At 40.6% G+C, this 17,454-nt stretch overlaps 1 protein-coding gene across 1 annotated transcript in view; it reads right to left on the bottom strand.

The window, feature by feature from the left end:
* The window catches only part of COL22A1 (collagen type XXII alpha 1 chain), a 236,856-nt gene that overhangs the window by 125,964 nt on the left and 93,438 nt on the right, over positions 1 to 17,454 (bottom strand). Inside the window, exons 5-10 of the mRNA XM_042466288.1 lie at positions 16,211 to 16,322; positions 13,304 to 13,427; positions 10,846 to 11,121; positions 8,031 to 8,111; positions 6,077 to 6,190; positions 3,315 to 3,359 (exon numbers count right to left, since the gene is read on the bottom strand). Of these exons, the coding sequence (XP_042322222.1) occupies positions 3,315 to 3,359; positions 6,077 to 6,190; positions 8,031 to 8,111; positions 10,846 to 11,121; positions 13,304 to 13,427; positions 16,211 to 16,322 (752 nt within the window). The remainder of the gene's footprint in view (positions 1 to 3,314; positions 3,360 to 6,076; positions 6,191 to 8,030; positions 8,112 to 10,845; positions 11,122 to 13,303; positions 13,428 to 16,210; positions 16,323 to 17,454) is intronic.

The following is a 17,454-nucleotide window of genomic DNA, read 5'->3' on the forward strand; positions in this document are numbered from 1 at the left end:
GTGTGTGTGTATATAGCTATAGATATATAGATATAGATGAATGCAGAGTTATGTGTTGATAGTGCCATGTGACCCTTGTGCTGAATAGCAAAACCTGCAGCACCAAATGTAAAACTGGATGCACAACTGGATGCACAAAGGAATGAATAACAGAAAGTGTATCTGTATGAGAAATGGCACCACATGCACAACTCAACTTCAGTGACTGTGAACTAAATAGAAATATAGTGCACTGGACAAAAATGTTAAACTGCTTCCATAAGGGAATTTATACTTGTACAAAACACCAACAAGATTCCAGACAGTAAATTTTGTGTGGAAAATCCTGTACAAAAGTGCTGGAATCCTATTGGTTAGTCCTAACTAGGGTAGATCCACTGAATCAATTTTTCAGTGGTGAGCCAATGCCTAGGTAAATCCAGAGGACTCAGTAAGTGTACTATAGTTAGGCACACACTGTGCAGAAAAAAATTCCTGTATTTCTGTGTAGAACATTTTCAAAAAGTTGACAAGGCAAGAAGCCCTCTTGAGAACTGTGCAGCAATTTTCATTGTTTCCTGTGGTATGGGAGCATTGTAAATATTCATCCTTGCATTTGACAATGAAGCATGATGAAAAAAGGACATCCTTATTTCACAGTGAGGTGAGTCTCTCTGTTTGCAAAATCAGCAACACAGTTCCTTTCATTCTTCTTCTTAATGTTCTTTTTGGGGTGGAGGGGTGGAGTTACTGCCAATATAAATGGAATCAGGAGCAACTGTGCTGCCAACCAGGGCACCATTTTGTACCCAAGACCCTGTTCTTATTGTTGTCCTGGGACACAGGGGTCTAGCAATATGGCTGCTATATAAAATGCTAGAAAATAGTCAGAGAAAATTATGTGAAGAGTCCCCCTCCTCTTCCTCCTTTGTTGGCCCTTTTAATCTAAAATTCACAGAGCAACCTTTTATTGGGAAAAAAAAAGAGATTAAAGCCTCCAGATGCAACAAGTTAGATCACAGCACCTCCATGTACTAATTAGAATTAAAAATACACTTCATTTAGAAGTGGAAGTAGGTTTCCAGCCCCGGTTATTGTTGTCATTTCATTTTTCAGTAGTCCATGTGGCTGCTGGAGGGTTCTGCCACAGCTGTCCACTATTGTTTTAGAGTTTTTGTTGCTTGGGTTCATTTCATCTCAACACATGTGGAGGAGAAATTAGTGCCTGTCAGCATGAGTTAAACACAGATCTGGATGTTTGTGGATATTCTTTCAAGTTTGTGTATTCTCATATTCATATATCAAAGCATTGGGAGGGGGATATATTATACATAATGTTACCCTGGGCTTGGACCCCCCCTCAAAATCACCCCTCTCATATTTGATATTAACTTAATATTAAAATTGACACTAAGGAGAGTGATCTATGGGTCACTTGGGATTGCCCTCACAGTGGATATCTGGCCCACTACCATGAGATCATCCAAAACATCAGCATAATCCCATTGGCTATGCAGGGTGATGATGAGATTCCAGCCATAGAAGATGGTGGTACTTGACAGACAGGGGACACTCTTGCAAGGGCTGGAGTTTGCCTTTTGTCTAAGGAAGTCAATCTCTGAAGAAATGTTATCTAAGGCCTGTTACACACAGCCAAAATAAAGCTGCTTCGAGTCACAGTGGACTTATGGTGTTTCAATGATGCATGTGTCCTAAGAGTCCAGAAGCCATACCAAAACCACGTTCCAGTCCTTAGGGCTGGAGCGTGGTTTTGGTGCGACTTCTGGACTCTTAGGACGCATGCATCATTGAAACACCATACCTCCACTGTGACTCGAAGCAGCTTTATTTTGGCTGTCTGTAACAGGCCTAAGACAAAATCTTTTATCTACGATATCAACTTCTTATCTGAGACATGTGAAACAATCATCAACACATCTACTGCAATTCCCATCTAATCTTCCTTCCTGAAAAACCATTTGGCAGAGAGCTAATCCATTCAGTCTTTGATTTCTGCCCTCAGGACACATTTTACAGTATAAATATTAGTGCCCACACAATTATTGTTGTTGTTGTTGTTTATTTCTATAGCGCTGTAAATGTATGCAGCGCTGTACATACAGATAATCAATAAAAACATAAAATCTGCCAATGGCGTACAATCTACAAAACACATATAAACATTAGGTAGTAATATAAAATAGAATTAGTTAAAAACAGGAAACAATTAAAACATCAACATCCACTATCTAATCAAAAGTCAGATAAATATTCACACAGTGCCTGGGAACACTTCCCTGAACAAGAAAATCTTCAACTGATATGTAAAAGTGGTCAAAGAAGTGATGACCCATGTTCGTGGAGGAAGAAGGTTCCAGGAGCGAGGGACAGTAAGTAAAAAGAGATGAATCCGGAATGGGGCAGTGGAGATCCTAGGCTGGGACAGCAGACCTTGACTACTAGAATGGAGGGTAGCCCCTCACTCTAGTTTGTAAACAGGTTGACATGTTGTTGGTTTGACTAGACTCCTCAATAAACTGGCCAACCCACTTGCCAAGGTGGCTATTGAGTCCATTTCTGTTCCAGACCTCTATTGAGTGGAATGAAGCCTTACAAACTGGTAAAGTGTTACCATTAGCAAGGCTTTTCACTATTCACCTTTTACTGCCTTTGTTTCATTATCCCTTGTATGTGTGTGCATGGGTGTGTGTGCTTATGTGTGTGTGTTGCTTATTTCCTTAATAAATTACAAAACTAATTTAGAAATTGCCTCTGGAGTTCTGTGTGATTTGGAACTGTTGCTATCCCAAGGCCACTGTTGCCTCGGCCACAATATTTGAACTATTAAAATCCCCTGAAACATATTACATTGCGGGTGACTTCCCAGGACCCAAGCCTTTTGGGTAACAATACCATAATGACCTCATATATATTTAATTGCATTGAAGTACAGTATGCAAAAGGACCTTGTAGCACCTTTGACACTAACTGAGCAAAAGACATTGCATCATAATCTTTTGTAGATTGCTCTGATGCACTGAAGTACAGTATGCACATGTATTAAAATATCCAAGGCTTATTGTTTTCAAACTGGAGAAGAGAAACAGGACCAGGTAGGCATAAAATCAATAAAGATAAATGTGTTTTTACTCCCCCCCCCCTTCCCAACAACATTAGAGCAGAATTAAACATAATGCTGTGGTTCTGATGGCATTCAAAATTGACCTAGAATATTCCTTTTTCTCCCCATTTATCTAGATGTTTCATTTTTGTTTTTGTTTTTTCATTAAAGAAAAAGAATCAGAAAGCTCTTTTCATTGTAAAACAACACTAACCTTTTGGCCTCTCAAACCTTCAAAACCCGGCAAGCCTCTTTCACCCTGAAGTAGGAAATATATATATATATTAATCAATAAAACTTCACATTACTTATAGCATGTTAAAAGCACTGTTTTATATCACCTTGGAGAAAATTCAGATTTTTCCTATTAGCATTTCATTCATCATCATTGTCTTTATAATACCTTCAGGCTCTGTTTCTACTTTGTGGTCAAGTGGTATATATAGGCAGGCAATTTCTATGTTCATCAATCATCATCAGCAATTGCAAAATGAATACTAAATATCCCTACATTACTTTACTTACATGCTCATTACATTTCTCTTCTACCCCCTTCTTTCAGCCCTTTCACCACAATCATATTTGAAGCTTGCAAACAAGCTGGTAAAATGTGGGCTAGACAAAGGAACTGTTAAATGGATCTGTAATTGGTTGACCGGCCGAACCCAAAGGGTGCTCAACAATGGCTCCTTTTCATCCTGGAGAGAAGTGACCAGTGGGGTCCCACAGGGCTCTGTCCTGGGCCCAGTGCTATTCAACATCTTTATCAATGACCTGGATGACAGAATTGGGAGCATACTTATCAAATTTGCAGATGACACCAAACTAGGGGGAATAGCTAACACCCCAGAGGAAAGGATCAAGATTCAAAATGACCTGAATAGACTAGAAAGCTGGGCCAAAGCTAACAAAATGAAATTCAACACGGAAAAATGTAAGGTATTGCACTTAGGGCGGAAAAATAAAATGCACAGATATAGGATGGATGACACCTGGCTGAATGAAACTACGTGTGAAAGGGATCTAGGAGTCCAAGTAGACCACAAGTTGAACATGAGTGAACAGTGTGATGCGGCAGCTAAAAAGGCCAATGCTATTTTAGGCTGTATCAATAGAAGTATAGTGTCTAGATCAAGAGAAGTAATAGTGCCACTGTATTCTGCTTTGGTCAGGCCCCACCTAGAATATTGTGTCCAGTTCTGGGCGCCACAATTGAGAAAGGACATTGAGAAACTGGAGCATGTCCAAAGGAGGGCGACAAAAATGGTGAAGGGTCTGGAAACCATGCCCTATGAGGAACGACCCAGGGAGCTGGGGATGTTTAGCCTGGAGAAAAGAAGGTTAAGAGGTGATATGTTAGCCCTGTTTAAATATTTGAAAGGATGTCATATTGTGGAGGGAACAAGCTTGTTTTCTTCTGCTCCAGAGAACAGAACCCAGAACAATGGATGCAAGCTACAGGAAAAGAGATTCCACCTGAACATTAGGAGGAACTTCCTGACAGTAAGGGCTCTTCGACAGTGGAATGCACTCCCTCGGAGGGTGATAGAGTCTCCTTCCTTGGAGGTCTTCAAACAGAGGCTGGATGGCCATCTGTCAGGGATGCTTTGATTTGGATTTCCTGCATGGCAGAATGGGGTTGGACTGGATGGCCCTAGTGGTCTCTTCCAACTCTACGATTCTATGATTCTATGATTCGATGAATCTAATTTAATACATTCCAGATATTTTAGATTACAATTTCCAAGAGTTCAGGGATTATAAGAGTTATGGAAAAACATGTGGAAAGCTCCCAGATTGTTAATTGTTAACTTGTCCTATACCATGTGAAATGTTAATGTACTAGAAAGAATAGCATCCAGTCTACTATCAAACAAAAACTAATAATGCATTACTATGAATACTTATTGGATAGCAAGGCCCACTGAAGTACTTCTGCCCAATGGTAGGGCTGGCCCTGAAACTTTGTCTATACACTGTAACAATAATTAAGAAAATTGCTATTGTTGTTCCAACCATGAATATGTTACAGTTAACTAAGTCCATAAGCCTTTGGATCCTCAACAGCAAGGCAGTATCTACAGAAGCAGGTCTGAACTAGAAAACCAAGGTCCCTTCACAATGCACAGTTATAGTGCTGCAGTTCCAGCTGGAATCCTGGGATTCACTGTTTGATGCCAGAACAGTGACTCATCAGACAAAAAATCACATGATTCCACAATTTGTTACCAAGAAAGTTAAGGTGAAATCATAGAACTATAACTGTGTTGCATAAAAGCCTAAAGCTAAACAACTGAGTCATGAAGATTCAACATAAGCCTTGGTTACGGCACAAGCACTTAGTATGAGAGATATATTTATAAATGTGAATACTAATGAGCAACTGCACAGAGTTGTCTTGGTGATAGATAAGAGGAAAGGACTGTATAATACTTCACAAACAAAATAGTATAATCCTCAACAAATTGCTTATTATTAATAATTATGTAGAAATCTTACAGCACATTCTGAGTTCTGTTGCAGGATAATATACCCCAGTGATTTAATCAGATTGAGGGCACGCCTGCACAACAGGTGTTGTTGCAAACTGATTGCAAATGTTGTGCCTGTGTATGCCCCCAACAGGTTGCTAGACATAACAAGTTGTTATCAGGAATTATCCTTGCAAAAAGCAATGTGCAGGTACCATCTTCACATTGGCACAATTCTCCGTGTACAGAGACATAAAGGAATCTCATGTGCAATAGTATCTTGTGCAGTAAGAGAAAAGGAAGCTTACTATCAGATTATCTCCATTGTTAAGAACACCAGGAACCCAAGGCTTAAATGCTCAAACCACAGGTGATCTGGCAGCTAATGAAATTATTTTCAGTATAAAAGTCATCGTAGTAATATTTTTATTAGTAGTATTAGTAGAAATAATTCTTAGAAAAAAGTAACTTCCATCTTCCTCCCACAGTATATTCAATTGCACACCTTTTCTCCTGCTGGACAAGAACAGTTGACAGTCTTGATGGGTCCAACCTGTTCGCTACCAGGAGTGGGAGTAACTACAGGAAGAGGAGGTTCCGTAATCACGGTCACTTGGCACTGTGTGCAAAACAGACCAGGATTAGTACACATCAGGAACATAATTTTTAATCATGATTTAATTACTTGCATTTTAACTAGCATTGAGCTGAAATGTATCCGTTCTTTGTTAACACTGAACCATCCCCTTCCACAATGTTTTTGTTTGTTTGTTTGTTCATTTATGTATTTTATATCCTGCCTTTCTCACATATGAGATTGAAAGCAACTTACCCTGCATATCAAAATAAAATAGCTGAAACAATATGCTGTACAGAAATTTTGAAAGCATTAAATGGGAATCCACTTTTTTAAAAACAAAAACATCAAAATACTTAAAATAAAGTAAAACCTAATTTATGACATGGGAATCCACTTTAAATAGGAATCCACTTAAAACAACAACAACATTAAAACTGTTAAAGTGAATTAAAACCTAATTCATGACGTGGAAGCCATGACAACAAATAACATACCAGTAATATTATGTAAGTGTTGCATTAGGACTCTGAAATAACCATGATATTAAGAAACAACACACCAGTTGCACTGCCCTAACATGTTAAAAGATGTACTAAAAAAAAAATGAAAGCAGAGAAGGAGGCAACTGAGCCTTAATCAGCAGAGAGTGCCAAAGACTGGGAGCAGCCATCAAGCAGGCTCTCTGCCAAGGCCTCACCAGATGTGCTTGTGGTTGTAGTGGGACCAAGAGAAAGTCTCCCCAACCATGTAATCGGGGGATCCCTCTACTTGCTCTTCACAAGTGCCCATTCTAACCTTAGGATAGGCAGCATATCCATGGAATTCCTGCAGGTGAGGAAGCAGTGGCAATGACTCCAGGGCAGGTCATCTCCTTTTCCTGCACTGCTCAGGTGTATGCCATAGCTCTTGGCATGTAAATGGCTGGCTTGGCCCAAATTGGGCCCCATCCGGCTGTTTGCATGCCAAAACCTGCATGCTCAACCCAGAGTTTCAGGGAAATACTGGGATTTTCTCCTGACTTTGCTGACGCTGGGGCAAGGTTGACTTGATGGGCAAACCTGCAGCATTTTCCTCAGTGCAACAGATGACACTGACTTTGGGGAGGGGATGGAAGTTTTTATCTGTGTGGACAAGACTTGTAAAATGTTCACTTAATCATTTGTATTACAGTCTATCTTAACTGCTCTCATTTCTCCTAGTGACAACAGCTTATTGATGATGCAACATTGTGATATAATTGTATGTTCCCTGGTTTCGCAGGAACAGCCATAGGACTGGTGCAAAAACATGAAGCAAAACAATGGGAGAGAAGAGGCTAGCAAGCCATAAAAAGCCAGAGGGACCCCAACACTAAATAAGGTACCAGTAGTATTGAGTGTTGTATTAGGACTCACAGAGACCATGATATGAACTTCTGCTTGGCGATGGAAACCCACTGGGTGACTTTGGGCAAATCACAATCTCTTGTCTCAGAGAAAGACAAGAACAACCCCATTGAACAAATCTTGCCAAGAAAACCGCATGATGGTTTCACCTTAGGGTTGCTGTAAATTGGAAATGACTTGAAGGCACAGAACACTAGTCTAATTACAAACATTCAATAACCCCGCTGAACAAGATCACTGTAATATAACACCAGTGTTGGTTGCTTGGTATTGCATTTTATTATGAGAAGAGAAAAAAATTCTAGTCCATGATCATATTAATTAATGCACAGTTTCCTCAATAAATCTGAAACACAGAACAGAAAGCCCATATTATTTTGCATATTTCCATTCTGGATAGTGGGCTTCAAAGATTCTCTGCATGTGTGTACACTTACACACACACACATCCACACACATTCACACCTGAAATACAAGCATACATTGAAACTTACGGGCCCAGAAGGAATATCACAGCAGGTTTCCAGTTCAGCATGTCGTGAATCACAGTAGATAACCATCCGCTGAAGGTCAAACTAAGGAAAGAAGGAAATCATGAAAGTCAACTCCCAAGGATGGTTATTGGGTTTTCTTTTTTTATGCATCTGAAGTAAACTCATCTGGATGATGTATGATACAGGGCCAGTTCATATGTGACATTTATCCTAGACAGAGATTATGGGTAAAAAAAAAGAAATGTGCAAATGTATACTTTCTCTAGATATGCTGGGACACTGAACACATGTAGAAAGAATGTGGAAGGAATGTGGAGGATCAGAGTCAAGCTGAAGGATGTGACACTGGACTATTTGTGGAAACTGGGAATGGATGTGCATATCATGCAAAAGGAGCTGGGGAACAGGGCAAAGAAAATACATTAGTAATGTAATACTCACATGGATACCATTCCTTTGTGATACATGCCAAAACATTGAAAACAAACATAGAAAGTGTACCAATTATCTTCTTGTTTATACCTTTTTTTTTAATCATTTTAGTTCTAGTGCACTGCTTTGCCTGGATAGTTTGATATTTTCAAATTGAGTGAAACAGAAAGATTTTTTCCCCTAAATGCCTTTTCTCTTTAATGAATTGCAGGTTTATTTTCCAAAATGTAAGCTATCTAAGGGTTAAACTAAATATAACTCTAGTACAGTGGGTTCTTGGTATCTATTGAGATTTAATAAGCTTAGAGAGAACTTACAATTATTTTTGAACATCTCTAACCTTGGATGGTTGAATCCTTGCATACAGGATCCATGGGTATGGAGGGCCAACTGTATGTTATTAGGAACTGTCAGATTTCTTTTTAGAAATAGGTATGGTGGGCAATTTTAATTTGGAAGTTTATCGCATGGGGCCTAAACCGGTCCCCAGCGCATTCTAACGGGGGCGAGCAGGCGCTTGCATGGAACGCGATGGGCCCCGGATGGGGCCCAAAACGCGACTTTATCGCACGGGGGGCCGCCGCCGCCGCGCGTTCCCATTGCGTCCCAATTCTGTTCCAGAGGGCGCCATTTCTGGGGACGACAGTTCCCAGAAATGGCGCCCTCTGGAACAGAATTGGGATGCAATGGGAATGCGCGGCGGCGGCGTCCCCCCGTGCGATAAAGTCGCGTTTTGGGCCCCATCCGGGGCCCATCGCGTTCCATGCACGTGCCCGCTCGCCCCCGTTAGAACGCGCTGGGGACCGGTTTAGGCCCTGTGCGATAAACTTCTGCGACTACAGCATGCTGGAAAGCTGCACCCTCAGATTTACATGAAGATTTACATGTCACTTTGCAGGGCTGCGGAGTAGTGCATGGGGGGCACTCTCTCCCCATTCCATACTGTAGACTTTTTCCAAGAGTCTTATGCACTTTTCATGAACTTCAGGAACAGAGCAGAGCATAAGAGGGCAGGATTGTGAGTAGAGAGGACAGGATCTTCTCCTAAAGTTGCAAGCTTAATTCAGATCAGCAGGAGTGGGAATAAAGGTTGTTCTGCCTGCACTTCTCTGGCAATCAGACTTTCAATGCCTTTCCACCCATACTTCCTGTGACAATATGTCATGTTTCAAGTGTAATTTTGATTTATTATTCTTCACTGTCACACCTTTGGCATGGGAATCCAGTGGTCCCTCCACATTCACTGGGGTAAGAGATTAAGGACCCCTCTGAATGTGGAGGGAAAATCAAATAAAAAAACCATTATTCTTTTTACCTGAGAGAACACCTTTCTAGGAATATTCAGGTCCTCCAGGGTAACTCTATGGTCAATATCTGTTGGATATTGATCATGGAAGCATGCTGGAGGACCTACAAATGCCCAGAGAAGTGTTTTCTCTACGAACCTCTGGGTTCTCCAGCACAACTCTATGGTAGAGTTGTACTGGAGGACCTAGAGATTCCTAGAAAGAACATATTAATCAAAACCACAAATAATCAAATCCACAAAAGTCAAAGCTGCAAATGTGGAGAGCCAACTGTAAATCAAGTTTTGGGAGTCACCAGTCCTATGTAATCAAGGAACATTGGAAGACACAAACACTAAAGGTCAGGCCCAGCTTAGGGGCTTCTGGACATGGCTCACTCCCATGAGGCATGGTACCTCACAATGTTTTTTGTGTTTATGGGGATATTACAGCTGCTCCTCCAGGTTGACCTCTGGCAGGCAAATCAGGGACTGGTGCCCATTAGATGTCAGGTCAGTTATTTGATTGTTGGATCCAAGCTTCATGCCAGGTCTTCACTATCCAGCTATTAAAATTTACAGTTGTTGCCTTTTGATCTCCAGTCAGCTCTTGTGTATATCTTTTCTGCTCATGCTAACACTTTACTAATAGACCCACAATGGGGTTGATGCTTCTCTCACTGTCTTCAGTGAAAAATGTTGATTCCTAATAGAGTTTCTGGGGAGAAAACCTCACAAACATCTGAGATGAGGTTAGACTGGTTTTCTAAATATGTGCATCTCCTAAAATGTAACCAAATAATTGGTTGAAAGAGATACTCTCAGAAGACTGTTCTTTGTAAACATCATTAATGGACTAACAGTCCTAAAAAATAATTATGCAGATGAAGACAAATGTATATTCCACAGCTATATATTGCCAAATAATTGCAAAATATACATGGATGTCTCCCTCTCTATGTGTATCCATCTAACTCATTCCATAATATTGTACAAATATATTTTCCATAACAATATAACAATTTACAATACTGATTTTATGGCACAGCACATTCCATTTTCTTTGGAGATAAATTTACCTACAATATTGATACCTACATCAATTGGTACACTGTCATATAGGCGTTTGCCAATCACTGTCTTTCCTTGGATGTCAATGTTTTCCCGGTCTTCAATAGGCAATGTTTGAACCAATTTGCAGTCAATGTACAGGGAGACACTTTGGGACTGGATGCTCAAAGCAATTTTATGCCAGTTGCGGTCAAACAGGTCACTAACACGGCCATTTCTAAAGACCACTCTGACTGCATCCTTGGTGAGTCCAACAGCATTATACTCCAAGGCCTTGTTTTCACCATCCAGTCGGATAGAGACCTTTAACAAGAGAAAGAAAGACATTGTAAATACAAAATTGCTTACTGTAAGGGTGTCGAATTGGAAGAAGTGAGTCGTAAGTACTTCATAAGATATGTGCTGGACTAAACCAAAAGTCCACCCATTCTAACATCCTGTTTCTGTCAATGGCCTACCAGCTACTTCTGGGAGGCCCACAAGCAGAGCATGATGGCAGTAGCTCTCTTCCATTATTGCTCCCTAACAATTAATACTGATCAGCGTACTGTTTTTGTGCAAATGAAAGTTCTATATACCTAAGAGAAAGGCAACAGCTAACCTTCTCAAATAAATCTTGTCCACAAAGAAAAAACTTATGGCAGGGTTGCCATAAGTCTGAGTTAAAGGCACATAACAAGAACAAGTTATCACATCACAGCTCTCATTACATCTTGGATCGCTGAACCACTGAAGAATGTTTAGCTCAATAGTGTGGGTGGAGGGGTGTTATGGAAGTACAAAACATTCCCACAAAATTTTCTCGTGGCTCACTGTTGCTATTGTTTGATTTACTGTTGTCTATTCCATGCTCTTGATGTTAGCAAGAGAAATCTCATGATTCCTGGAAGGCAGAGACCATCTTTTTTTACTTTTTTCTTTCCAAAAGAAAAAGTCCCTAGAGCAGTGGTATTCAACCTTTGGCTCTCAACATAGTTTAGATATAAATTCCCAGAACTTCAAAAAACATGACCAGTCATCAGAAATTCTAGGAGGAACTGAAGTCCAAGGCATCTGGAAGACTGAAGACTGAGAACCACTGGCCTAGAGTGGAGTCAGGAGGCAATGCCCTCACACTGACTATGTTCCAAACAATGCTATGCCTACACATAACACCACTGTAAATCATCACCACCATTATAAGCAGATGGGGATGCAGTGCTTATTGACCTAATTTGTGGGAGTTCTGGTAGAAAAAGCAGAAGCTCAGGGTGCTATCCTGCTGGCAGTATGTTAATCAGGTTTGCTTTGTCCATAGTTAAAACAGGCGAGAGCAAGAGAAAGTGCAGAGGAATGGATTTAGCATTATCTGCTAATCCCTAGGATGAAGTGGTCTGCCTTCTCTCAACATATAAAAGGTGTTCAAATGGACATCCCTTATACTTCTGTCAGTCAATAAGTCAGTCATTCAATTTAGCCATGCTCTTTAAGAGCATTTGGGGTGGTTACCCTTATGAAAATTGCCTCAACCATACTATTTCATAGGTTCATTTGTCAATCTGCAATATCAGTGAGAGGGACAGGTATATGCTGTAGTTACTTTTGAGAAATACTCATATTCTCACCCAGGACATTTTGCTGTCCAAATCAAACTCCAAATGGTGTCCCAACCACAACTAGTGCCAGTAGATTAGAAAGACTTACTGTATCATTCACATATCCTGCCTCCATCTACCCACCCCACCTTCCTTGATGCAACCCAAGTAGGATGTTTTAGATGACCAGTGGCAGAGCTTGGAAAGTTAGGGCCCGAACAGACAGGCCAAAATAAAGCTGCTTCAGGTCACTTTGCTATTGAAATGATGTATGCTTCTTAAGAGGTCAGAAGCCACGCCAAAGCTAAGGACTGGAGTGCAGCTTTGGTGAAGCTTCTGGCCTCTTAAGATGCCTATGACATTTAAACAGCATACCTCCAAAGTGACCTGGAGCAGCTTTATTTTGGCATGTCTGTTCGGTCCCTTAGTTCTAAAACCAATGGATACAAATACATTCTGAAGCCAATTATAACTGATTACTGGTACAGTAAGGTTTCAAGGTTCAGAACATCATCTTTCCACTGCTCAGTTATGGATGGCTTCAGAATTTAATTGGTCTGAATTTTATTGATTAGTCCCAGCTGAATTAGACCCATTAAATCAACAGTTGAAATATGAGTCAATGTGCAGGCAAATTCTGCTGATGCCATAGGTCTACTGTATTTGGTTGTGCAAACGGGATTCAGGCCACAACATTCATTGGTTTAAACGCAGCTTTACAAGCTTGTTCCACCCACACTTCACCTGCCCTGTTTCAAAGGCTACTGTTATTGAGCAGAATGATCTATTGTTCCATTTCCTGCCTTTCATTAAACAACATGGAAAGGGCAATGGGAGGTTAACATAACTGTGCAGTAAATCAGAGCACATTATACACAGCTGTTCCCCAAAGGTCAAACAGAAAGGTCTACCTGAGGTATGCCATATTTGTCAATGATTTGCCAAATGTACCAGTCTTCTCGCCTGGAAGCCTTGCGGAACTTGAAAGTGGTCACAAAGGCATATTCATCAGGAAGGCCTTGTGGGAAGACATCTCTGGGTGAGGGGGGAGGAAGGGAAAAAAAAGAGAAAAGCATTTTGGCTCTGCCCATTTGGATAGCACTTTTAAATGTGCCGAGGGGGCATAATGGACCCATTGTTCCCCACAGTACATGCAGGGACTGTCATCTTCCTTATTTCACATTTTGTTGAATGGGTAATGATTGAATTGGTTTTTCAGGTTCTGGAAGTACTACTGGTTTAAGCAGAGATGCCAACAACAGCACAAAAAAACGTAAACAGAGAAACCAGCAAGTAAATCTGGAATGGTTATATCATGGGCAGCAAAGCTGTTGAGTATCAAAATTTAAGATATTGTAAAATACAATAATAGCATCCATTTATGTTGGAATTAATTCTTCAAAAGACATTGACAAAGAAAAGAAGAAATGCCTCCCCACCAACACACATACACCTTCTGTCAATCCTTTGGTTGACTGCAGAATTGGAATGGAGGTAATGTCATAGAATTGTCAAGTCAGAAGAGACCCCAAAAACAATCTAGGTCAATGATTCCCAAACTCCGGCCATCCAGGTGTTTTGGACTTTGGCTCTCAGAATCCTACACCATTGGCCAAGATGACTGAGTCCAAAACATCTGAAGGACCAGACTTTGGGAATCATTGATCTAGGCCAACCTTCTGTCAATGGAGGAATCCATGCTAAAGCATCCCTAAGAGCAGTCCATCCAACCACTGCTTCAGTTCTTCTAATGATGGAGAATCTACTACCCTCTGAGAGAGTCTATTTCACCATTGAAAAGCAGTTACCACCAGGAACATCCTCCTAATTTGTTGTTAGTTTGTCAGGTATTTCATGCAGCTGGACATTTTTTTAAAATCCCAAAGATCCTTAGATTCTCTCCTCATCAGAAAGGAAGAATTCCTTATTTCTTAAGGGCGAACAAGTGGATTTCCTACAAAGTGTTGCAATATAGTGTCCCAGATTCTAGCCAGGCAACCATTCATTCAGGCCCTCTTTCATGATACTCCACCCTACTTTCTCTCCCTACTCCCATTCTTCTACATTTCTTAAACAGATAGGCAGTATTCCATATTAATTCCTGATCAAGTTCTGCATTGATTATGATAATTTTAGTGGGGAGGTTTAAGAATTCTTTAGGATTCCTTCCTAAAGATTTCTGTACTCAACAAACCTGGTAATCTCTCTGCTGCCACACTGTAGAATTAATGCAGTTTGGCACTGCATTAACTGTCATGGCTCCATCCTATATAAATATGGGATTTGTAGTTTGTTGTGGCACCAGAGATCTCTGATAGACAAGGCTAAATATCTTACAAAAATACAAATCCCAGAAATCCATAACATTAAGCTTTTGCAGTTCAAAGGGTGTCAAACTGCATCAGTTCTGCACTATAGATGCAGCCTCATTCACTCATTCTCTCTTTTATATACTGTATGTATAATGCCTTTTGCACTTAAAATCCACAACTGGAAAATGGATTTTCACTGTACCTGTATAGGAGAGCAACCAGAATGAGCTCAGAAGATGTAAAGTAAGGAATGGAAAGAAAATTAAAGCAAATAATACCTAGCAGCAGCAAACGTGTGGATACAGATTATGATGCTGACAACAGGAGCACTAAAATAAAATAAGTTAAACGGCCAAACAACAGTTCTAAAGTGGGGTGAAAGTTGGTGGACCCCCGTCACCAAATTAGAGCTGAGCTTTACATCTGCATTTTGTTGCTGACTCCTTTTCTGTTTGGCAGTCCATCAAAACTCTGTAGCTACAGCTAATTCCTTGAAGACTTCTCCATTTATTGAGTGGAGCATTATTTTCTCCTTGATTTAAATCCCAACACTCACAGACCAGACCTCCACACTGCCTGCCAAATGGCATCAGAGCCTTGTCTCATGCCCTGCCTAGATCAACAATTGGGTGTTTTAAAACATCCTGTCTGGCACTTTGCTGTTACAGTGGCGGCTGGCACCACTGAGTGGAAAACAAGCCATTGAAAAAGATAGGTCCTGACCAAGCAGGAAATTGTAGTGGCTTCAAAGAACTAAGGATATATAGACACTCTTGTTGCAGCTTGCTGTAATGGGATTCCACTACTTCTTTTGGATTTCAAATAGGGTTGCCTTGTGAGCAGCATCCCAGCCCATGAGATTTCACCCAAGACCTAGAGATGGTCTCTTGAGAGGGGGAGGAGGAAAGGGAGGAATGGAGTAGGTGAATCCCCTGGAAAATTTACAGCAGGTGTTCCAAACATTTTGAAGTAGAGCTAGCATTAATAATATGGGTATGTGCACATACACTTTTCAAGTCATTGCTCCTGCCCTGAGATTCCTTCTTCTCACCCCAAGGAATAGAGAAGAGGGGCCATACCCTGAAACTCAGGGCCAGATCCTGAGTTCTGGGGATTTCTAGAGCCAAGGGGCTCAAACACAAACAGGACTGATAAAATCACATCCCCTGGAACTGTCCTGATTTGGCAAGGACAGCTCTAACTAATCCTCTTTTGCCCCACTTTTTAAGCAGCTTTTAAAGTGCCCAGGTTTTTTATTTTCCTCCTCCCACTTTTTCCTTTTGTCCTGGCTTAATTTCATTGATGCAATTTGAGTTCAAAGTGCAAAAGTAGTTTGCACTCAGTTAACTCAGCACAATGGAGGTGACAAGCAAGGAAGTTGCTGAATCTCGCCCTTCCCAGTAAGCTCAAGCAAAAGCAATCTGCTGCAACTTCTCCTAGCATATATGTTCTTTCCTTTTAATAACTGTTGTCCTCTTGGGCAAGTTAGAAGGAGAAAGCAATTACTCTGTTTTCTGCACAATGGGGAAGCTCCCAAGCCGCACGTAAGAGCTGTGGATTCCATTGTCCTTCATTCCAAATATCTCCCGGACACTGAATTGTTCCATCAGGTCAAATCCTGGCAAAAAGGAAAGTTGAAAGATAGTGAGAAGGAGTGAGAAGGCAAAAATAAACAAGATGCTAAAACAGGTGTTGGAACTGCAGATGCCAGAAGTCCAGGCCAGCAGAAAAGAACTTCCCACAATGAGCCTAAATGTGTTAGTTCCAAATGGAGTAGACCTACTGAATGAGTGGAAACTTGGCAACATTTATGTAGGCCCATGGATTCATTGGTACTTCTTTATTTAATATAATGCCATGATTCAATAAACAACTGGTCTTAGGGCAAGGAATTTAAGTTAGTGTCTGGATTGTTTCTTCACATTCTGATTGTGATACAGTGACAGGCTATTACAGATGTGTTCCTGAAAAAGAGATTTTCAAAAAGGGTTAAAAGACTTTTTTTTTCTATTTCTTTCTTTTTGAAAAAAAGCACATAGGTGTGGCAGTTATTTATTTACTTGTTAAAAATCTGGTTAATAATAGGTCAGAGCATGGAAAGGTTCTACTAGCTAAGTTCACTGTGGATTCCAGAAATTGCAATGCTACTTATTTCATTTCTGTTCCTCTACTGGAGCCAATGTGATGTCATGGTTTAAGCTTTGGGACTATGATTCTGGAAACTAGAGTTTGAATCCCAGCTTGGCTCACTGGGTAAGTTTTAGCAAGTCACATGGTCTCAGCTTCAGAGGATGACAATAGCAACTCTCCTCTAAAGGAACTTGCCAAGAAATCACCATGATAGGTTCACCTTATGGTTGCCGTAAGTCTGAACTGACTTGAAGATAGGGACAATAAGAGAAACAGTGTGTGAGAGAGATCACTTTTAAGCACTTTTTGAGTTTATGACATAGAAGGATCTCACTTTAGAATTTCATAGGTTACTGAACTGGATGGTAGCTGGATTCAATCATGAATCCAGAGCAACTGTTGTCCTAAAATGGAGCTGGGGGTCCTGCAGACCCTCAGATGTTGACATCTTCCTCCTTCACAAATGTGGCAGGCCTGTGGAAGCTGTTGAAAATGGGAGTAAACTTGTATTGTTTAAAATTTGTTGTTAGCTGCCTTGAGTCCCAGTGTCAGGAGAAAGGCAGGATATAAATCATCATCATCATCATCATCATCATCATCATCATCATCATCATCATCAT

Source organism: Sceloporus undulatus, chromosome 4, assembly GCF_019175285.1.
Source record: "Sceloporus undulatus isolate JIND9_A2432 ecotype Alabama chromosome 4, SceUnd_v1.1, whole genome shotgun sequence".
Taxonomy (NCBI): Eukaryota; Metazoa; Chordata; class Lepidosauria; order Squamata; family Phrynosomatidae; genus Sceloporus; species Sceloporus undulatus.